Source organism: Bos javanicus, chromosome 27 (assembly GCF_032452875.1).
Source record: "Bos javanicus breed banteng chromosome 27, ARS-OSU_banteng_1.0, whole genome shotgun sequence".
Taxonomy (NCBI): Eukaryota; Metazoa; Chordata; class Mammalia; order Artiodactyla; family Bovidae; genus Bos; species Bos javanicus.
In genome coordinates this window covers 21,391,410-21,411,148 of record NC_083894.1, presented here as the reverse complement: position 1 = coordinate 21,411,148, position 19,739 = coordinate 21,391,410, and the positions used below count along the sequence as shown (strand labels likewise).

Below are 19,739 nucleotides of genomic sequence, written 5' to 3'. Positions count from 1 at the left end.
AACATAAAGGTACTGTTGGTTCTTTTTGGAGCTAAATAAAGCATTGGTTCTGGTTTGGTTTCACTCTGCTTTCCAAACTTCGTCAACCCCCTTAAGATGGAGGATAATAAAAAACCTACACATGTATACCTGTGGCAGATTCATTTTGATATTTGGCAAAACTAATACAATTATGTAAAGTTTAAAAAAAAAAAAAACAAACCTACAGAGTACCTGTTTCATGATGAGTTTAAAGTAGAATGGTTGTATAAAATGTTATGTTTTGTAGCCCTTAATGCAGAGCTTTATGGCAAGCTGCTGCTGCTAAGGCGCTTCAGTTGTGTCCAACTCTGTGCGACCCCATAGACGGCAGCCCACGAGGCTCCCTCGTCCCTTGGATTCTCCAGGCAAGAACACTGGAGTGGGTTGCCATTTCCTTCTCCAACACAGAAAAGTGAAAGTGAAGTCGCTCAGTTGTGTCAGATTCGTCGCGACCCCATGGACCGCAGCCTACCAGATTCCTCCATCCATGGGATTTTTCAGGCAAGAGTAGTAGAGTGGGTTGCCATTGCCTTCTCCTGTGGCAGGCTATCGTCGCAACCCCATGAACCGCAGCCTACCAGATTCCTCTGTCGGTGGGAATTTCCAGGCAAGAGTAGTAGTGGGTTGCCATTGCCTTCGCCTATGGCAGGCTAATGCTCCTGATAGAGGACTGTCATTTCAAACCAGGAATATGAATGTGATGAATAGTTGCATCCATTTCAAACACAAATAAAAGCCTCCTAAAAATCCACAATTAAAACCGTGAAAGATAAAAACATGATTTAAAAAGATCTAATAACCCAAGCCTTATTATCACAGTAAATCTCAGTAGGATAGAAGCTGTTCTCTGCCTTTTAACACCATTGCTCTGCATTGTAGGATGATTCATATGCCTTAATATTTCTTCTGTCTCAAATACATTATATTGGTTTAATTATGTTCTATGAAAAATGTAAGCTCCAGATTAATATATTTATTACTACATAATTTTCACAATTTATGAAAGTTTCTGTGGCATCTATACATTATGGTATATCAGTAGAAATGTGTTTTTTGTGAGCATTCTGAACTACAGGGCAGCTCTGACTTCAGAGTGGAATAAGCTCCTTTTTCTTTCAAATTTTTCTTGAATAAAATTATGCATTAATACTTTGTAATGTCATACAGGTATTATCTCTGTGGCATATTTATAAGTGCGAAGCAAATAATTGCTGATAATATTTGTTTCCACTGAAGTAACTTCTAACAAACAGCTTTTCCCATTAGGTAGTTGAATCATTTGGCCATTTGAAGATAGGTATGTCAGTTTATGGACTTCCCTGGTGGCTCAGACAGTAAAGCGTCTGCCTACAATGCAGAAGACCCGGCTTAAATCCCTAGGTCGGGAAGATCTCCTGGAGAAGGAAATGGCAACCCACTCCAGTATTCTTGCCTGTAAAATCCCACGGACAGAGGAGCCTGGTAGGCTACAGTCCATGGGGTCGCAGAGAGTTGGACACGACTGAGCAACTTCACTCACTCACTCATGTCTGTTTATAGGTAATTTTTCTATATAGCCAAATGTATAATTTTGTTCATATCAGGAGTATGACAACAATATAATGAAATGAGTTAATATCTTATTAGGGTATACTTTTCTTAATACATATAGCATTTAATTTTCTTTAATGAGGAGAGGTAATGGCCTATATAAACTCAGACATTTAAAAGTTACTCAGATGATCTTACCTTTTTTTTTTTTTTTGCATTTGAATGTGCTTGTCTTGAGTTTTTTGCTTATTATAAAGCTACAAATAAGCCTCAGTGTGAATATCCAGTACATGGAGTAATCCCCTAGCTTCTGTTCTCCATTCATCATAAAATTTCTCAATAGAGGAAATGCGGGGAGCTGCCCGTGAGAACGGGGTCCTTTGTCCGAAGGACACAGCTCTGGGAGCTGCCTCAGTCCTTGAGGGTTTGCTTGCAAACATAGCTCTCTGTCCCGCCACCCCAGAGATTAGGCGCTTATTTACTGCAGGCACCTGGAGTTCTGTGCAAACTTCTCACGCACAGAGAAATGTTATCTGGTGTAAGAAATAATAACAGGGAGCCATTCCCATGCTCTCAAGATTTCTTGTGACTGTTTGTAAGATGTATAGGCTAACCAAGAAAAAATGTCAACTGTTTTGTCTCTCTCACGCTTTTCTGTATAAATATGAGATGTTGAATAAAGTTGGTGTCAGACTGCGTCCCTTCGTGGTGACGTGTCTGAACCTCTCGACCCCATCTTTGTAGTCTCTTGCTTTAGTTTCTTTCTTAGCCCTGCCGTGCACGTTCTCGGGACCTGATCGACTTTGCCGGCTGGCTCCGGCAAGGAAACATACCTCAACATAATAAAGGCCTTATATGATAAACCCACAGCTAACATGGTATTCAGTGGAACAAAGCTGAAAGCTTTTCCTGTAAGATCAGGAAGAAAGCCAGGATGTCCACTTTCAGCACTTTTGACATATTCGCTGTCCGAGTGAGAGCAGTTATGCAAGAAAAAGGACATCCAAATCAGAAAGGAAGAAGTAGAACTGTCCTTGTTCAGATAACATAATACTGTATATTAAAGTGAAAAGTGTTAGTCACTCAGTGTTGTGTGACTTTTTGCAACCCACCAGGCTGCTCGGCCTGGAATTCTCCAGGGAAGAATACTGGAGTGGGTAGCCATTTCCTCCTCTAGGGGTGAAAGTGTTAGTTGCTCAATTGTGTCTGACTCTTACTCCTAGAATTCATAAATGAATTCAGTAAAGTTTCAGGATAAAAAAAATCAGTATACAGAAGAATGTGGCACTTCCACATACTAATATCAAACTATCAGTGAAACTAAAAATCCAGTTTCATTCACAAGTCATCAAAAAGAATGAAATAACTTAGGAATAACTTTAACCAAGGAGTTTAAAGACCTGTACACAAGTAACTACTAAGACACTGATGAAAGAAATTGAAAATGACACAAGCAAAGGGAAAGTTATACTTTGCACATAGATTAGAAGCGTTAGTATTGTTAAAATGTTTACTACCAAATATTATACTACCCAAAGCAGTCTACAAATTCAGTGCATTACTATCAAAATTACAAAGGCACTTTTTACAGAAATAGAAGAAACAATCCTAAAGTCTGTATGGATCCACAGAAGATGCTGAATACACAGAACAAAAATAAACACGCATACGTGATCAATTAATTTGTGACAAAGGAGCCAAGAATAGGTGTTGGGGAAAGGACAGTCTCGTCAATAAATGGTGTTGGGAAACTGGACAGCCACATGCAGATGAATAAAACCAGACCCCTACCTTAGCCACACACAAAAAGTTAACCCAAAATGGAGAAAAGATTTGAATTCAAGACCTGAAACTGTAAAACTCCCAGAAGAAAACATAGGTGGTAAGCTTTTTGATGTTGTTCTTGGTGATAAATTTTTGTATTTGACATAAAATGCCAACGCAAAACAAGCAAAAATAAGTGGGATCTGCATCAAACCATGAAGCTTCTGCACAGCAAAGGAAACCATTAACAAAATGAAGAGACCATCTGGATGGGAGAAAATATTTGCAAACCATGTATCTGTTAAGGGGTTAATACCCAGAATAAGGTATTGGCACACTGTGGTCCATGGGGTCGCAAAGAGTTGGACACTACTGGGCGACTGAACATCAACCCAGAATAAATAAAAAACTCATACAGCTCAATAGCAAAAACAACAAATAAATGAATTTGAAAAACAGGCAGAGAGAAATGGGTTAATGGTTTGAACAGACACTTCATAAAAGAAGATATAGAAATGGTCCCAAGAAACATTTAAAGTTTAGTCATTTGGAACATGTAAATTAAAACCAAAGTAGTTACCCATAGAAGCCTATTAAATATGCTCAAATTTCAAAGAAAGGTGACATTAAGGTTAGGACAGATATGCAGGAAAATGAGTCTTCATATATTACTGGTGGAAATGTTAAATGGTATCTTCCTTCAATTTCACTTCTGGTTATTTATCAAAAAGAAATGAAAATGTGTGTACATACAAAGGCTTGTCTTTGAATATTCATAGAAGTTTTATTCACAAATATACCTCTTTGAAAGAAACAATATAGTGTCCATAAACAGGGGAATATATAAACAAACTGTGAAATATGCATACCAAAAAAAAAAAAAAAGGAAACAACAAACCAGGCAGAGAATCAGGAGAGACATTGTTCTAAAGAGAGATACAAGTGGTAGTTAAGTCACTGAAGCCTGGTATACACATACTCTATGATGCAGCATTTTCAAGAAAATTTTCTTACCCCTTCAGAGGTCTATGGAGGTAAATAATTAGGAAAGGCACCAGTAGACCGTTTTTAATAGTATTCTACTTGATCTCAGTGTTAGTTATAATGGTGTATTCATGTTAGAATTGGAGAAGGCAGTGGCACCCCACTCCAGTACTCTTGCCTGGAAAACCCCATGGACTGAGGAGCCTGGTAGGCTGCAGGCCATGGGGTCGAGAAGAGTCGGACACGACTGAGCGACTTCACTATCACTTTTCACTTTCATCCATTGGAGAAGGAAATGGCAACCCACTCCAGTGTTCTTGCCTGGAGAATCCCAGGGACGGGGGAGCCTGGTGGGCTGCCGTCTATGGGGTCACACAGAGTCGGACACGACTGAAGCGACTTAGCAGCAGCAGCAGCAGCAGCATGTTAGAATTCATTAAGCTGTACCCTTTAAATCATGTCCATTTTTGTCCTTTTTTATTTTAGTAAATAAGATACAAGAGTAAACTTGTAGTTTAATTATAAAAATTTAAATTTCCAAATTAGAGTGGTAAAGTGCTGGACATTTCCATTATTAAAGTAAAAAAATAAATACCATTTATACTTATTTTAGAGATAGAATTTTAATAATTCTAGGCCATTTTGCACTGTCAAAGTTTATTTAGTATTTTATTATGTTGTGAGAAGTGCCCACAGCTCTGTGTGTAATTATAAATACTGTAAATACATCTGTCAGTACTTCAAATGATTAAGCAAGTATACCATGTTTAAGCCTGCTTTTGTTTTATTGAACCATTTCTTAGAATCTTGAATAAATCATGTATTAAGATGAATTTTTAAGAACTTCTATAACAAAGCATATGTAATATAGCTACTGCTATTTAATTTTAACTTCTCATTTTAAAATTTGAGCATTTTCTCATGTGTATGTAACATTTGTCACACTGTAGTTTTTACCTTTCCTTATTAATGCATTAAATCACCAAACCTAGTGTGGATCTAGTAACTACCATAGATTTGAAGTAGTTAAGAGTATAAACAAATGTTTTGAGATATCCACTGTAACTGTTGTAATATGAAAATGTTAGAGTATGAAACAGGTGCTGTTAAAACTATTGTGATCTGTCAACTGCATACTTACAAGACAGTGAAAATGAAGGTTTGTTTTTATCTCGTTTAAGTACCCAGATCTCCTTCCACCCCCGCATTCTATGCATGGCCTCTTGGAGTCTGTTCTCTGTTACTTGAACCATTTCTACTCTTTTCTGAGACTAACATCCCTGCTTGGGTACTAGGTCTCCTTCCTGCTCTGCTATTCAGTGACCGTGCACCGACAGTCTGCCCTCTTTTTCTGTCATCCTTATTTTTTCTTTTATTACTGAACCTTTCTCCTTAGCAAGGCACACAGCTCCTTATTCATCCTGAAGGGACATATTGCTGTTTTCCCTTCCAAAAACTGTCCTGTTTACCTGATCCCTTTTATAGCAAAACTCTTTGAAACAATTGTCTACGTTGTTTCCTTCTTTTCTCATAAGGCTTTTGTCTCACTCACTGTTCCATTGAAAATGCTCTAGTCTAGAGCACAGATATTTTCCAGGGACATAAATTCAGATATTAGTTCTGGGTTTAGTTCACATCACTGGTCTTGCGTCAGTATCTACACACCTTTTCTCTTCGTCCACAACCACTTTCTTGTGTTCCAGGGGGCCACACTTCTCTCACTGCTACTTCTTAATCATCTTTGCTCATTCATTTGTTATCTCCTTTCACTTCCTACTTTGGAGGGTCTTCCGGATCTTGCTCATCCTGTCTATCTATATTTACTTAATTGGTGTCCAGCTTTAAAGACGGTCTATTGTGTGTATGTTAAGTCGATTCAGTTGTGTCTGACTCTTTGTGACCCCATGGACTGTAGCCCACCAGGCTCTCTGTCCATGGGATTTTCCAGCTAGGTAAGAAAAATGGAGTGGGTTGCCGTGCTCTCCTTCAGGAAATACTGTCTGTTATTGAGTCCTGAATTTTATCTTGGGGCCAGATCTCCCTGTAAACTCCAGACTGATAAATCCAACTTGTTCATCTTGCATCTCTACCTGGAAGCCTACCAGATGTCTCAAAACAGACTCCTAACCTCAGTCCGCAAACCTAATTGTCCCACACCTCTGATTTCTTAGCTAACGGCAACTTTATTTTTTCCGTTGTTCAAGTCAAAAACCTCAGTCTTTTCTCACCACTTCTTTCCTCCTATACCCCACATCTAATCTCAGAAAATCCTCTTGGTTCTTGCTGCAAAATACATCTAGATTCCAACAACTTCTCACCATACTTACCACCTTTAAGGTCTAATTATTTCACAGTCCACTTCTTGCAATAGCGTTTGAACTGTATCCCAGCCTCCACCTTTACACACCATATGGTTAATTTTCCAACCCAGGGGCTCTGGATCTGGCCTTGCACTACTCACCAACCTTATCCGTTTCTCCTCTCCTCAGCAACTGTCCTTCAGTCCTCTTGGCTTCTTTACTGTCTCTTAATACGCCGGATATTCTCCTTCAACACAACCTGGCTCACTGGCTCTTCCCTCTTTTCCCAAGTATTTTCCTGGCTTGTAGACATCTTCAGATGTCTGCTGAGAGCTCCACTGTCTTGGAGAGGCCCCTGCTGACCACTCATAAGTACTGCAATCCTTCTCTCATGACTTCTTTTCTCCTTCCCTACTGTTCTTCAGTTTTCATTGTCTCTAATTATTTTGAATTTCCCTAGAAGCTTAAATCGGAGAAGGCAATGATACCCCACTCCAGTACTCTCGCCTGGAAAATCCCATGGATGGAGGAGCCTGGTGGGCTACAGTTCATGGGGTCGCTAAGAGTCAGACATGACTGAGCGACTTCACTTTCACTTTTCACTTTCATGCATTGGAGAAGGAAATGGCAACCCACTCCAGTGTTCTTGCCTGGAGAATCCCAGGGACCGGGGAGCCTGGTGGGCTTCCGTCTGTGGGGTCGCACAGAGTCGGACACGACTGAAGCGACTTAGCAGCAGCAGCAGCAGTAGCTTAAGTGGTAAAGAATCTGCCTGCAATGCAGGAGACTTGGGTTCAGTCCCTTGGTCAAGGAAAACTCCCCCGGAGAAGGGAATGGCTACCCACTGCAGTATTCTTGCCTGGAGAATCCCATCAACAGAGGAGCCTGGCGGGCTACAGTCCGTGGGGTTGGAAATAGTCAGATAAGACTGAGCAACTAACACTTTCATCATATAATTTAATTACTTAAAATTTTTTTTTTTTTTTTTTTACTATTTTCTCCCTATAAAATGCAAGCTCCATGAAGATAGTGTCTCCCTTGTATTTTTGTTCTTTGTTTTATTCTCAGCTTCTTAAACAGACCTAGGGATCAAAGCCAGGTGTTCTGCATTGCAGGCATATTCTTTACCATCTGAGCCACCAAGGATGCCCTCTTGAATATATAGTTAGTTCTTGGTATATAAATGTTGAATGAGTGAAGGAGGAATGCCTACTTATTTTTTATGACTCAGGGCACATGTCACTTACTGAGGATCTTCATCTAAGGGTAGGGATTATTTTTACCTTATTCATTGCTATATTCCTACTGTCCAGTGAATAATTGTCAAATGAGTAAATTAGGCTGGAAAGGCTTCATAGAAAACCATATATAGACCTAAATATAAAGAGGTTGGCTCCGTAGGAATCTTAGGCAGGTGTGGCATTAACAAGATGTAGCTGTAGCCACTGCCTACACCATGGATGGACCTGTCATCATCATACTAATCGAAAACAGAAATATACGGTATCACTTACATGTAGGATCTTTAAAAAAGTGACACAAATGAACTTATGTTTGAAACAGTCACCAGAGAGAAGGGCTTGTGGGGAGGGACAGACTGGCAATTGAGAATTGACATGTACACACTGCTGCATTTAACATAAATTACCAACAAAGACCTATTGTTAAAAAAATAATTAAAAAAGCTCAACTCCGAATCTGGGTAACCTTGTTCCTTTTTACCCTCACAAGCTTCTTCCTTATTCTTTATCTCATTGGGTGGCACTACTGACTGTACATTGTTCTTCAGATCAGCAACTCAGAGGTTAATTTTTTACTATTTTCTATCACGTCAATCAATCAATGAAGTCTGTTGATTCCATCTCTTAAATATTTCCGTTTATCTAAATTGCTCAATTCTGTCATTACTATGGAATTGTTCCCTTGATACCACTGTTCTCCATGGTATCCATGGAGATACCAACGGAACATTTCATGTAGAAATGGGCATGATAAAGGACAGAAATGGCAAGGACCTAACAGAAGCAGAAGAGGTTAAGAATATGTGGCAAGAATACACAAAAGACCTGTATAAAAGTGGTCATAATGACATGGATAACTGCAATGCTATGGTCACAAACCTAGAGCCAGACATCCTGGGGTGTGAAGTCAAGTGGGTCTTTGGAAGAATCACTATGAATAAAGCTAGTGGAGGTTATGGTAGAATTCCAGCTGAGCTATTTCAGATCCTAAAAGATGATGGTGTTAAATTGCTGCACTCAATATGCCAGCAAATTTGGAAAACTCATCAGTGGCCACAGGACTGGAAAAGGTTAGTTTTCATTCCAATCCCAAAGAAAGGCAATGGCAAAGAATGTTCAAACTACCACACAATTGCACTCATCTCACATGCTAGCAAATTAATGCTCAAAATCCTTCATGCTAGACTTCAGCATTATGTGAACTGAGAACTTACAGATGTACCAGCTGGCTTTAGAAAAGGCAGAGGAACCAGACATCATATTGCTAGCATTTGTTTGATCATAGAGAAAGCAAGGGAATTCCAGGGAAATATCTACTTCTGCTTCATTGACTACACTAAAGCTTTTGTGTGGATCACAACAAACTGTGGAAAATTCTTAAAGAGATGGGGATACCAAACCACCTGACCTGTCTCCTGAGAAGCCTGTATACGGACAAGAAGCAATAATTAGAACTGGATATGGATCAACGGACTGGTTCCAAATTGGGAAAGGATTACGTCAAGGCTGTATGTATATTGTCACTTTGCATATTTAACTTATATGCACAGTACATCACACAAAATGCCAGTCATTACAGTGCTTAAGTAATGACTTAAGCTGGAATCAAGATGGCAGGAGAAATATCAATAACAGATATACAGATGATATCACTAATGGCAGAAAGCAAAGAGGACCAAAGAGTCTCTTGATGCAGGTGAAAGAGGAGAGTGAAAAAGCTTCCTTAAAATTCAACATTCATAAAACAAAGATCATGGTGTCTGGTCCCATAACTTCATGACAAATAGATGAATGAAAAGTGGACAGACTTTGGATGAAAAGGACAGTGACAGACTTTATTTTCTATGCTCTAAAATCACTGTGAATGGTGAGTGCAGCCATGAAATTAAAAGACACTTGCTTCTTAGAAGAAAAGTCCCAACAAACCTAGTTCAGTTCAATTCAGTTCAGTTGCTCAGTTGTGTCCGACTCTTTGCGACCCCATGAACCGAGCACGCCAGGCCTCCCTGTCCATCATCAACTCCCGGAGTCCACCCAAACCCATGTCCATTGAGTCGGTGATGCCATCCAGCCATCTCATCCTCTGTTGTCCCCTTCTCCTCCTGCCCTTAATCTTTCCCAGCATCAGGGTCTTTTCCAATGAGTCAGACCTAGACAGTGTACTAAAAAGCAGATACACCACTTCATCAACAAAGGTCCATATAATCAAAGCTATGGTTTTCCCAGTAGTCAGTATGGATATGAGAGTTGGACCATAAGGAAAGCTGATTGCCAAAGAATTGATGCTTCTTAACTGTGATGCTGGAAAACATCCCTTGGCCAGCAAGGAGATTAAACCAGTCAATCCTAGGAAATGAACCCTGAGTATTGATTGGAAGGACTGATGCTGAAGCTCCAATACTTTGGCCACCTTATGGGAAGAACTGACTCATTGGAAAAGACCCTGATGCTGGGAAAGATTGAAGGCAAGAGGAGAAGGGAATGACAGAGGATGACATGACAATGGACTTGAATTTGAGTTAACTCTGGGAGATAGTAAAAGACAGGGAAACATGCTGTGTTACAGTTCATGGGGTCGCAAAAAGTCGGACAGGACTTAGCGACTGAACAAGGCATGGAATTGGCCACTGTAGTCTCACAAAGTTTTGTGTATCAGCCTCCAAACTGATGTCTGTGCCTCAAGTTACACTTTCCCCAGTCTCTTCTCCACAGTGTGGCTAGTACCCTCCTTCTAAAATACAGACTTGATCATGCATTTTTCCACCACAGTAGGGAATATCAATTGAAGCAGTAAAAGAGAAGGAATATAGATGGGTAAAAGTAAAACCAGAAATATATATAATTTTAGTGCTGATTTAGTGACTACAAGGGTTTGATCCTCAAAAAATTCAGAACTCGAATTTTAGAGTGTCTACTAAAAACAAAAATGTCATTTGCTTATACTTTAAATATGTTTATTCACTAGGTACATCTTTCCCTGGATTTTAAAATATACTCTGCCTTTCACACTACTATATTATAATCTACAGGATATTCGACTTTCATATATTCTTTAAATCACTGATATGATCTTCTGTAAACAAGAGATATAATTTATTTTTCTCATAACAATTTCCCACTTTTTATGATGTTTTAGATGGTACATCATTCTCTATGTCACTCTGGGCCTAGTATTCTAGTGCACCTTCAAAGTTTAAAGTGCAAGTATTCTGTAAAATCTTGGCTTTCAGAAATATCTCAATCTAGGCAAAGTCTGGAGGTCAAATCTGGCTTTTAAGAAGTTTGTGTTAAATTCAGAAGTATTATCAAGAAAATAGGGAAAGGATTCATATTAATCTTTATAATCTTGCTATATCATTTTCATTTTCTTCTGAAATGCAGTGGTTGCCAGGAAGTTATGAAACAGAATCTGGATTTATTTTCTGGGTTTAAAAACTCTCCATAATTTCCCCCATCCTGCTGTTTCCCTTTTGTATCCTCTTACCTGCTTTAGAAATTGTGCAGATCTAACATGTTTAGATCCCTAGTCACATTGCTTAGTCTGACCTTGAATCTTTGTTGATACATCTCAGCTACTTGCCAGAGGCAGGCAGCTCAAAAACAGTGAGCTGGGCAAGTTCTGAGACATTCAGAAGCGTTTTAACCTGAAGACACACTTTAGTCTAAAGATGCCCAAGTTTATAAATTTAAGCATAGATGATTTAAACAAAACATGCTTTCATTTGAGTTATAGAGATTGACTGACGTCCAGTTTATACTCTCTCCTCTACCCTCTCCGTAATGCCTCAGATTTTTAAGATTAGTTTTCCAAATACAGCCTTTCTTGCTGGATCTAGCAGTTATGTGGTTTCTATGAATTATTCCTGGCTCTATCTAAAAGCATCATGTTTGATCTGTGCTTTTAAGTATGCTTTACCTCTGGTTAGGACATATGAGATTATCAGTCACCATGCCAGATGCTTTATATATGTTACCCAATTTGGTTATTAATATATGTCTTAAGCATAGTTGGTATCACCATTTTATAGATACCAAATCTGCCAGCAGAAGAATAAGTTATTTACCAAAGGTCCCATAATTAGTAAATGAAAATGCTTTTAACAGATGAGCTGATATACATGGTATTTGAAAGTAGTTTCATGACCATTTTTTTAAAGATTGCAGTGTTCCCCCATTTCTTAGTTTGCATGGTATAACACTGTACCCTGTCTTTTCAGTGTATAGTCTTTGCTATGACTTCTGGCCAGATGTGGAATCACATCCGTGGACCACCATATGCTCATAAAAACCCACACAATGGACAAGTGGTAAGTGCATGTTCTAAGCATCAATATTATGAACTTGAATCCTGTTTACACGGCAGTCAGAAAGTTAATATTTAGTAAGAAAGAGTTTATTTGTAAATCTAAATATATGTTCCATTTTCTCATTCCTCCACTATGTACATACACACATGCACGTGTATGTAGATATATATATAGATATATATATATATATATATGTGCATATTATTTTATGGTGAGGACTGCTTCAGCATAGATTAAAAAAATTCAGTGTACCTCCCATACCAAATATACACACATAAAGGATTTTTTCAACTTTGTAGACTGCTATGGCAATACTATGTAATGTCCAAAGAGGAAATAGAAACAGTTTTAACGAGCATCCCAGCATTGGTAAATTTAATTTAGTTCAGAAGAGATTAAATGGTAAATTTAATTTAGTTCAGAAGATCATTAAAAACTCAGGAAAACATTGTATTAGAATGCCAGGAACAGTCTGCCACAAAATTCAAAGTGAAATTGGCGTGCAGTTCTGTCAGTAGCAGAGCTGACTTTAGTAACCGCTACTGTCCTATTGCCTTCCCTTTCCACCAAAAATGGCCAGTGGCACATGTTACCATAGATCAGCTTTACAAAATACCATCTCTGAGGCTTAGTATTAGAGGTTACTGAAGATTATTAGCTGTTTTAAAATGTGCCTCTTTTCTCTAGCTTTTTATACAGAGTTTTGAGGGAAGAATATAATGATACCCCTTATGTACTCATCACCAAGGTTAATTGTCGCTTCATAACCCGTCGTGTTCCATCTATTCTCCTGCCCAGTACTCTTTACCTGCTGTAGGATTCTTTCGAAATAACTTACCAATATAATTTCATTTACACATAAATATTTCAATAGGTATTTATAAAAAATAAGATTATCTTTAAAAATCTAATGATAGCACCACACAATCACACATAAAATGGTAATAAAGTCTTAATTTCTGAAATTCGGTTCTGAATGGAATACTGTTATTCTGTGGCAAATAATCTTATGATTTCTCTATAAAGGTATAATGTAAGCTTGTGAGGTTTATTCTTCATTGCTTACAGTACTTCACATATCTTTAATATTAAAGAAAGCTAACAAATTATTCGTTTCTTCTTCCTAAATTGATTGTGACTTTCTTTGAACTTCTTTGTGGAACTGTAATTTAGGGATATAATTCATTTTATTTATTGTATTCTCCCTGGTGACTCAATTAGGTTTTAAGGGCTGGTTGCAAATAAGCAGAGTTGCAGTCACTGATACTACATATTATAAGAACCAGTTTGGTCTCATATTGTCGTCACCATTTTCAGATATATTCTATAGGTGTCTAGGATATAGAGTCAAAGTTAGACTCTAAACCAGATATGCTTTTTGTTAGATGTACTATGTATTTTCGAAATCTGTCACTACTTAGAGAAGTAATTTGAGTATCTCAACTCTTCAGAATTAGATTTTACAGAAAAAATAATGGAAGTAATTATCAAGCAATAAATTGTCCCCTTTTCTTCAAGTCTTCCTGACTGTCCTTTTTGAGAATGTGGTTGTTTTCTCTGCCCTCCCCTAAATTATCCATACTCGCTGTCACCCTTTCCTCTTTAAATTTTTTCTCCTTTATCACTTAAAACATGCTATATGATTTATTTATTTTGTGTTACATTTGTTTGTCTTTTGCCAGGACCCCAGTAGGATATAAGCACTTTACAAAATGATTTTTTTATATCTGTTTTAGTCCCTGATATATTCCTATTTCATAGAGAAGGGCCTGACACAAAGATTTGATCACTATGGTGTCAGTGATACTTAAAAGTATAAATTTAGGAAATCTTATATTTTTATTCCTGTCTCTTAATATTCTTCTAAAATAATATTCCTTAGGTAAAAATAAATAAGCACTGCTTTTTGTTATTGTTTATTATTGGCTAATATATCTGAAAAATAACCTCCTCATGAAATGTTTTAGCTTGTGTAGGGAAAGAAAATACAATTTTCCCTCTACTGTTCTGACTCCCTCTTTGGCTGAGGTCCCTGTAATAAAAGAGAATAACAAGAGAAAACCAAATCTGTTAACGTGTATACCTCATGTATACATGGAAGATACTCAGGATAAAAAAAAAAAGACCACCACTCAGAAGTGGCTTAGACCTCAGGCTTAAGTACAAGCTTTGGTTAAAGACAGAAAGAAAAGTACTGAGGGAAAGTCAGTTATGTGGAGGTGACCAGGAAAAAGAAAGATTAAGTTTACTAGGCAGATAGAATTTAGTAGGTACTTTGCAGTTGATAAGGAGCTAAAGTTGTCTCCAGGGGTTAGCCTTTGTCCTTCCTGGTAGAGAAAGAAGAAGGGACACCTTTGTAAATTTAGGTCCTGTTTTTAGGGAGCTGGGAGAAGACAGAGAACTTTTCTTGTATCTGCTTTATCTCATCTCTGCTTTATCTCAGTGCCTTCAGCTTAAAATAAATTCTTAGGCCAAAGTGGCATATTAGAGTGTCATATGCTGTCATCCTTCATTCTCACTGTCATCTTCTTACCATTTCAACCTTTACTTTGATAAATCATGAAACTCTAATCCCTTTACATGTAGTTTATTGGAGTAAGCTCCAAAAGCTCCAAGTGCTGGAGAGCTTTCCCTCAGCACTAACAGTGACAACAGCATGGATGCCATCTATTGCTAACTAAACATATGCTGGGCACTAGACTTCACAAATGAGTACTTTAGGCATTCGATGCACGTTGCTGAAGCACACTGATTATAGTTAAAATATCAATATATGCGGACCTAAGTTAACTCCAGTCAAGTGGGAAATCCTCAGTAGCTCTCCATTAATACTCCCATTGTAATCTTCATTTGCATCCTGAGACTCTGCTGCTTTGCAAAGAAAGAAACTCCATGTTAGTGTATTTGTACTGTCCCTTGTCCCCTATATATGTGCTGCTTTTGGTTCTTCCATTCCCACCTGGAATTTCTGTCAAAACATGCTCATCGTCAAACACCATCTAATTTGCCCATCCCTCTGAAATGCTTTATTTAATTACATTAGAAATTCTTTTTTCCTTTACCTACTTATAAACATGTAGTTATCCCATTTATGTATCTTACTTACATTAGTCAAATTCTTACCATTGAGTTTCTTTTAAGTTGTTTTTCATCTTTACACTTACATACACCTGGTCCTCAATAAATGTTTTCTTAAAAGATTATAAAGACACTAGGAGATGTTTTCTTAAACTGGATTATCTTAATTCTTTCAATTTATTTTTTCTCACTAGTCAGAAGAGTAATAGGATCAACATGTCCCTATTAATTTAGCATAAACCAGTTAGTAACCTTAACATGGTAGGAACATTTATTTAAGGTTCAGATTAGATTGGAAAGAAATCTTCTCTATTGATTTAGACAATTTTTTATCCTGTTCCACATTGTTGTATTACTGTTTTGTAGGTAGACAATGGCATGGCCAGTAGGTAGAGGTCCTGTGATGGCCCAGAGGAACACTTTACCTTCGTATGTTAATGAAAAATACATACATTGAAAGTGCATATAACTTTTAATGTGTGTATTTTAGCTTTTCAGGACCTTATCTTTTCAGCACCGTATCAGAAGTTACAGAAATGATGAGACTTATACCTATAACCAAGATATTCAAAAAGATGAATTTCATCCCAAACTCTCCACCCTCTTCTGTTTGAAAAAATATATTTTTTCTTATATTTGAATAAAGTATTAGGATTGAAGGGAAAAAAATCATGAAAGTCTTGGATATATAGGAGGCTTCTTGGTACAAAATCAGTGCTTAAATGTGCTCTTGGCCAGAGATGTGGATCCAGTTTTAGACTGATGTGAGATGTTAATTACTAATCAGTGCAGACAAAGGCAGGTTAAAGGGGCAGGTTAAAGTTGTCCCTTGGTATATAGCTCTCTACTTGTTTTAAATTGTAACATATTTTAGAAAAACATCCCTTCCTGTATTCTTGTATGCTTAATGTCAACGTATACTGAAACAGAAAACTGTGGTTTAAGTTTTATTTTAATGAATTGATCGGCATAATAATGTGTTTTCCTGTTACTGAACAAAATAGAAGATTAACTTTGCTTTATAACATCAAGTGGTTACTGGCAAAGAATTATACTTTAAACAATGCTTGTCCATTAGAATAATAATAGTGAATAGGTTTTTTTTTTTTAATAACACTTCAGTACAGTCCTTCAGTCCTGTCCCACTCTTTGCGACCCCATGAATCACAGCACTCCAGGCCTCCCTGTCCATCACCAACTCCCGGAGTTCACTCAAACTCACGTCCATCGAGTCGGTGATGCCATCCAGCCATCTCATCCTCTGTCGTCCCCTTCTACTCCTGCCCCCAATCCCTCCCAGCATCACAGTCTTTTCCAATGAGTCAGCTCTTCAAATGAGGTGGCCAAAGTACTGGAGTTTCAGCTTTAGCATCATTCCTTCCAAAGAAATCCCAGGGCTGATCTCCTTCAGAATGGACTGGTTGGATCTCCTTGCAGTCCAAGGGGCTCTCAAGAGTCTTCTTCAACACCACAGTTCAAATGCATCAATTCTTCTGCGCTCAGCTTTCTTCATAGTCCAACTCTCACATCCATACATGACCACTGGAAAAACCATAGCCCTGACTAGACAGACCTTTGTTGGCAAAGTAATGTCTCTGCTTTTCAATATGCTATCTAGGTTGGTCATAACTTTCCTTCCAAGGAGTAAGCATCTTTTAATTTCATGGCTGCAATCACCATCTGCAGTGATTTTGGAGCCCCCCAAAAATAAAGTCTGACGCTGTTTCCAATGTTTCCCCATCTATTTCCCACAAAGTGGTGGGACTGGATGCCATGATCTTCGTTTCCTGAATGTTGAGCTTTAAGCCAACTTTTTCACTCTCTTCTTTCACTTTCATCAAGAGACTTTTGAGTTCCTCTTCACTTTCTTCCCTAAGGGTGATGTCATCTGCATATCTGAGGTTATTGATATTTCTCCGGGCAATCTTGATTCCAGCTTGTGCTTCTTCCTGTCCAGCGTTTCTCATGATGTACTCTGCATCTAAGTTAAATAAGCAGGGTGACAATATACAGCCTTGACGTACTCCTTTTCCTGTTTGGAACCAGTCTGTTGTTCCATGTCCAGTTCTAACTGTTGCTTCCTGACATGCATATAGGTTTCTCAAGAGGCAGGTCAGGTGGTCTGGTATTCCATCTCTTTCAGAATTTTCCACAGTTTATTATGATAGATGTGCTTAAATTTCAAGATACAACTTGAAAATTAGCACTCTCCTTCTTTGGTAATTTCTTCATATTTTAACCTATATTTCTGAAAAGAAATTACCATGTAGTATTTGCATTTTTGAGAATAACTATAATTAGGCTATTTATTTCTTTCAGTGGTATGGAATAAAATGACAGAATGAGTATCTTATGAATATTTATATAGGAATTTTGTAATTTGACATTAATTCTTGATGACCAGTGCACATTTAGTGGAGTAAGGTATATGAAACAGTATTTTTATTGTTTTTCATACTTGTAACATAATTGAATAACCATTTATATTTTAAAGATTTATTTTTAGGCAGGTACTACACATAAATAACAACTAATTGAATTCTAATTTTTGTTCATTTTTCCTGAATTAGTTTTTAAAATGTTTTGCTTCAACTATTTGTCTTAGATGGTTTGAGAAACTGTATTAAATTGTTTATAAAGAATTATTTCAATGTTAAAGTGAATTAACTTTGTTAATACTTTAAAATTATATTCAGAATGTCTCTACGGTTTCTAGAAATAGTTAGGGGATTTTTTTCCCCCTTTTTCTGAAGTTGGTTTCTAAATAGAATTCTGAATGATGGTGAGTTCTTTCATGCTGGACTTTTAAAATATGCTGTTTTTCCTGTGGGAGTTTTTAATGGGTTTTGGCTTTTTATGTCTAGTTTGATACCTTTTAGGCATAATGCTGTGAGATCAGAGAGCAGATATTTTACAAATGAGGAAAAATAATAGTCTAAGTAGTAGAAGCCAGAATTAAAATGGTGGATCTCATAATGTGATTGAGAGTCATTCAGAGACTTAAGTTGATAATATTTTAAATATTTTTATATTTAAAACTGTAAATATTTCAAAATACATATTTATAAAGTTTAGACATAAATATTATTAATAGTAATGGGTTAGTATTTGGTCCTTGATGCTAAAATCTATTTTAAATTTTTGACAGAAATTCCAGGAAGTCTTAGGGCCCTGAGCAGTCTATGAATTCAAATTGGTACCTACTATTTTCTTTTTTTTTTTTTTTAATTTTATTTTATTTTTAAACTTTACATAATTGTATGAGATTGACTAATTAAATAAGGGTGAAATGTCATGAAAGCTCCATAACCTTGACAAACATAATGCTTTTAAATAAAATGACCTGGTGGCTCAGAGGTTAAAGGGTCTGCCTACAATGCGGGAGACATGGGTTGGGAAGATCCCTGGGTCCAGAAGATCCCCTGGAGAAGGAAGTGGCAACCCACTCCAGTATTCTTGCCTGGAGAATCCCATGGACAGAGGAGTCTGGTGGGCTACAGGCCACAGGGTCGCAAAGAGTTGGACATGAATGAACGAGCGACTTAATGCCTAATAATACCCTAGAGGTTTAAAGATACTGTTTTTCTCTATTATCTGATTCCTCTCATTATTCTTTGAAATATGAATTTTGACTTTTTCTTTCAGCTTTTGCTTTTGAAGTTTCTGATCTTAAAATTATTAATAAGTTCTCATTATGAAAATCTAGAGTATTATTTAAAAAATAGGTATCAATAAATGCTACCTCTTTGTAGTTTTCATGTCAAAGAGAGAGAAAGCACATATTTAAGCAAACTGTCTTCTTATAGGTAATAGATTAAAGAGAATGCTGTTGAAACAAACTGTAAGGTTATGAGAAATAGGAGATGCAAAACATTCAATGCCAGGCTTGTCATTCATACTATAAGCAGAAAAATTGAAAGGCCACTGAGAACTGAATGGCCTGTTCTTTCATCAATAAAATACCATATAAATACCATACAAAACCTACACACATACACACAGTTTAACACAGAGAATGGGTCTATGTACATTCCTGAGACCACCTTACCTGTCTCTTGTGAAACCTGTATGCAGGTCAAGAAGCAATAGTTAGATCCAGACATGAAACAATGGACTGGATCAAAACTGTTAAAGGAGTACGTCAAGGTTGTATATTGTCACCCTGCTTATTTAACTTATATACAGAGTACATCATGCGAAATATCCTGTTGGATGAAGCACAAGCTGGAATCAAGATTGCCAGGAGAAAGATCAGTAACCTCAGATATGTAGATGACACCACCCTTATCAGAGATACCAAAGGAACATTTCATGCAAAGATGGGCTCGATAAAGGACAGAAATGGTATGGACCTAACAGAAGCAGAAGATATTAAGAAGAGGTGGTAAGAATATACAGAAGAACTGTACAAAAAAGATCTTCACGACCCAGATAATCACGATGGTGTGATCACTGACCTAGAGCCAGACATCCTGGAATGTGAAGACAAGTGGGCCTTAGAAAGCATCACTACG

General features: G+C 37.4%; 1 protein-coding gene across 10 annotated transcripts in view; it reads left to right on the top strand.

Annotated features, from left to right (window-relative positions):
- TUSC3 (tumor suppressor candidate 3) overlaps positions 1–19,739 on the top strand; it is a 218,864-nt gene that overhangs the window by 119,457 nt on the left and 79,668 nt on the right. For 9 of the 10 annotated variants that reach the window (XR_009734035.1, XR_009734036.1, XM_061404343.1 and 6 more), the window contains exon 6: positions 12,058–12,147. The exons of the other annotated variant lie outside the window; for it this stretch is intronic. Coding sequence is in view for 7 of the 9 variants with exons in the window: in XM_061404343.1 (XP_061260327.1) it covers positions 12,058–12,147 (90 nt within the window). In the remaining 2 variants the exon portion in view is untranslated. The remainder of the gene's footprint in view (positions 1–12,057; positions 12,148–19,739) is intronic. 10 annotated transcript variants of the gene reach the window in all.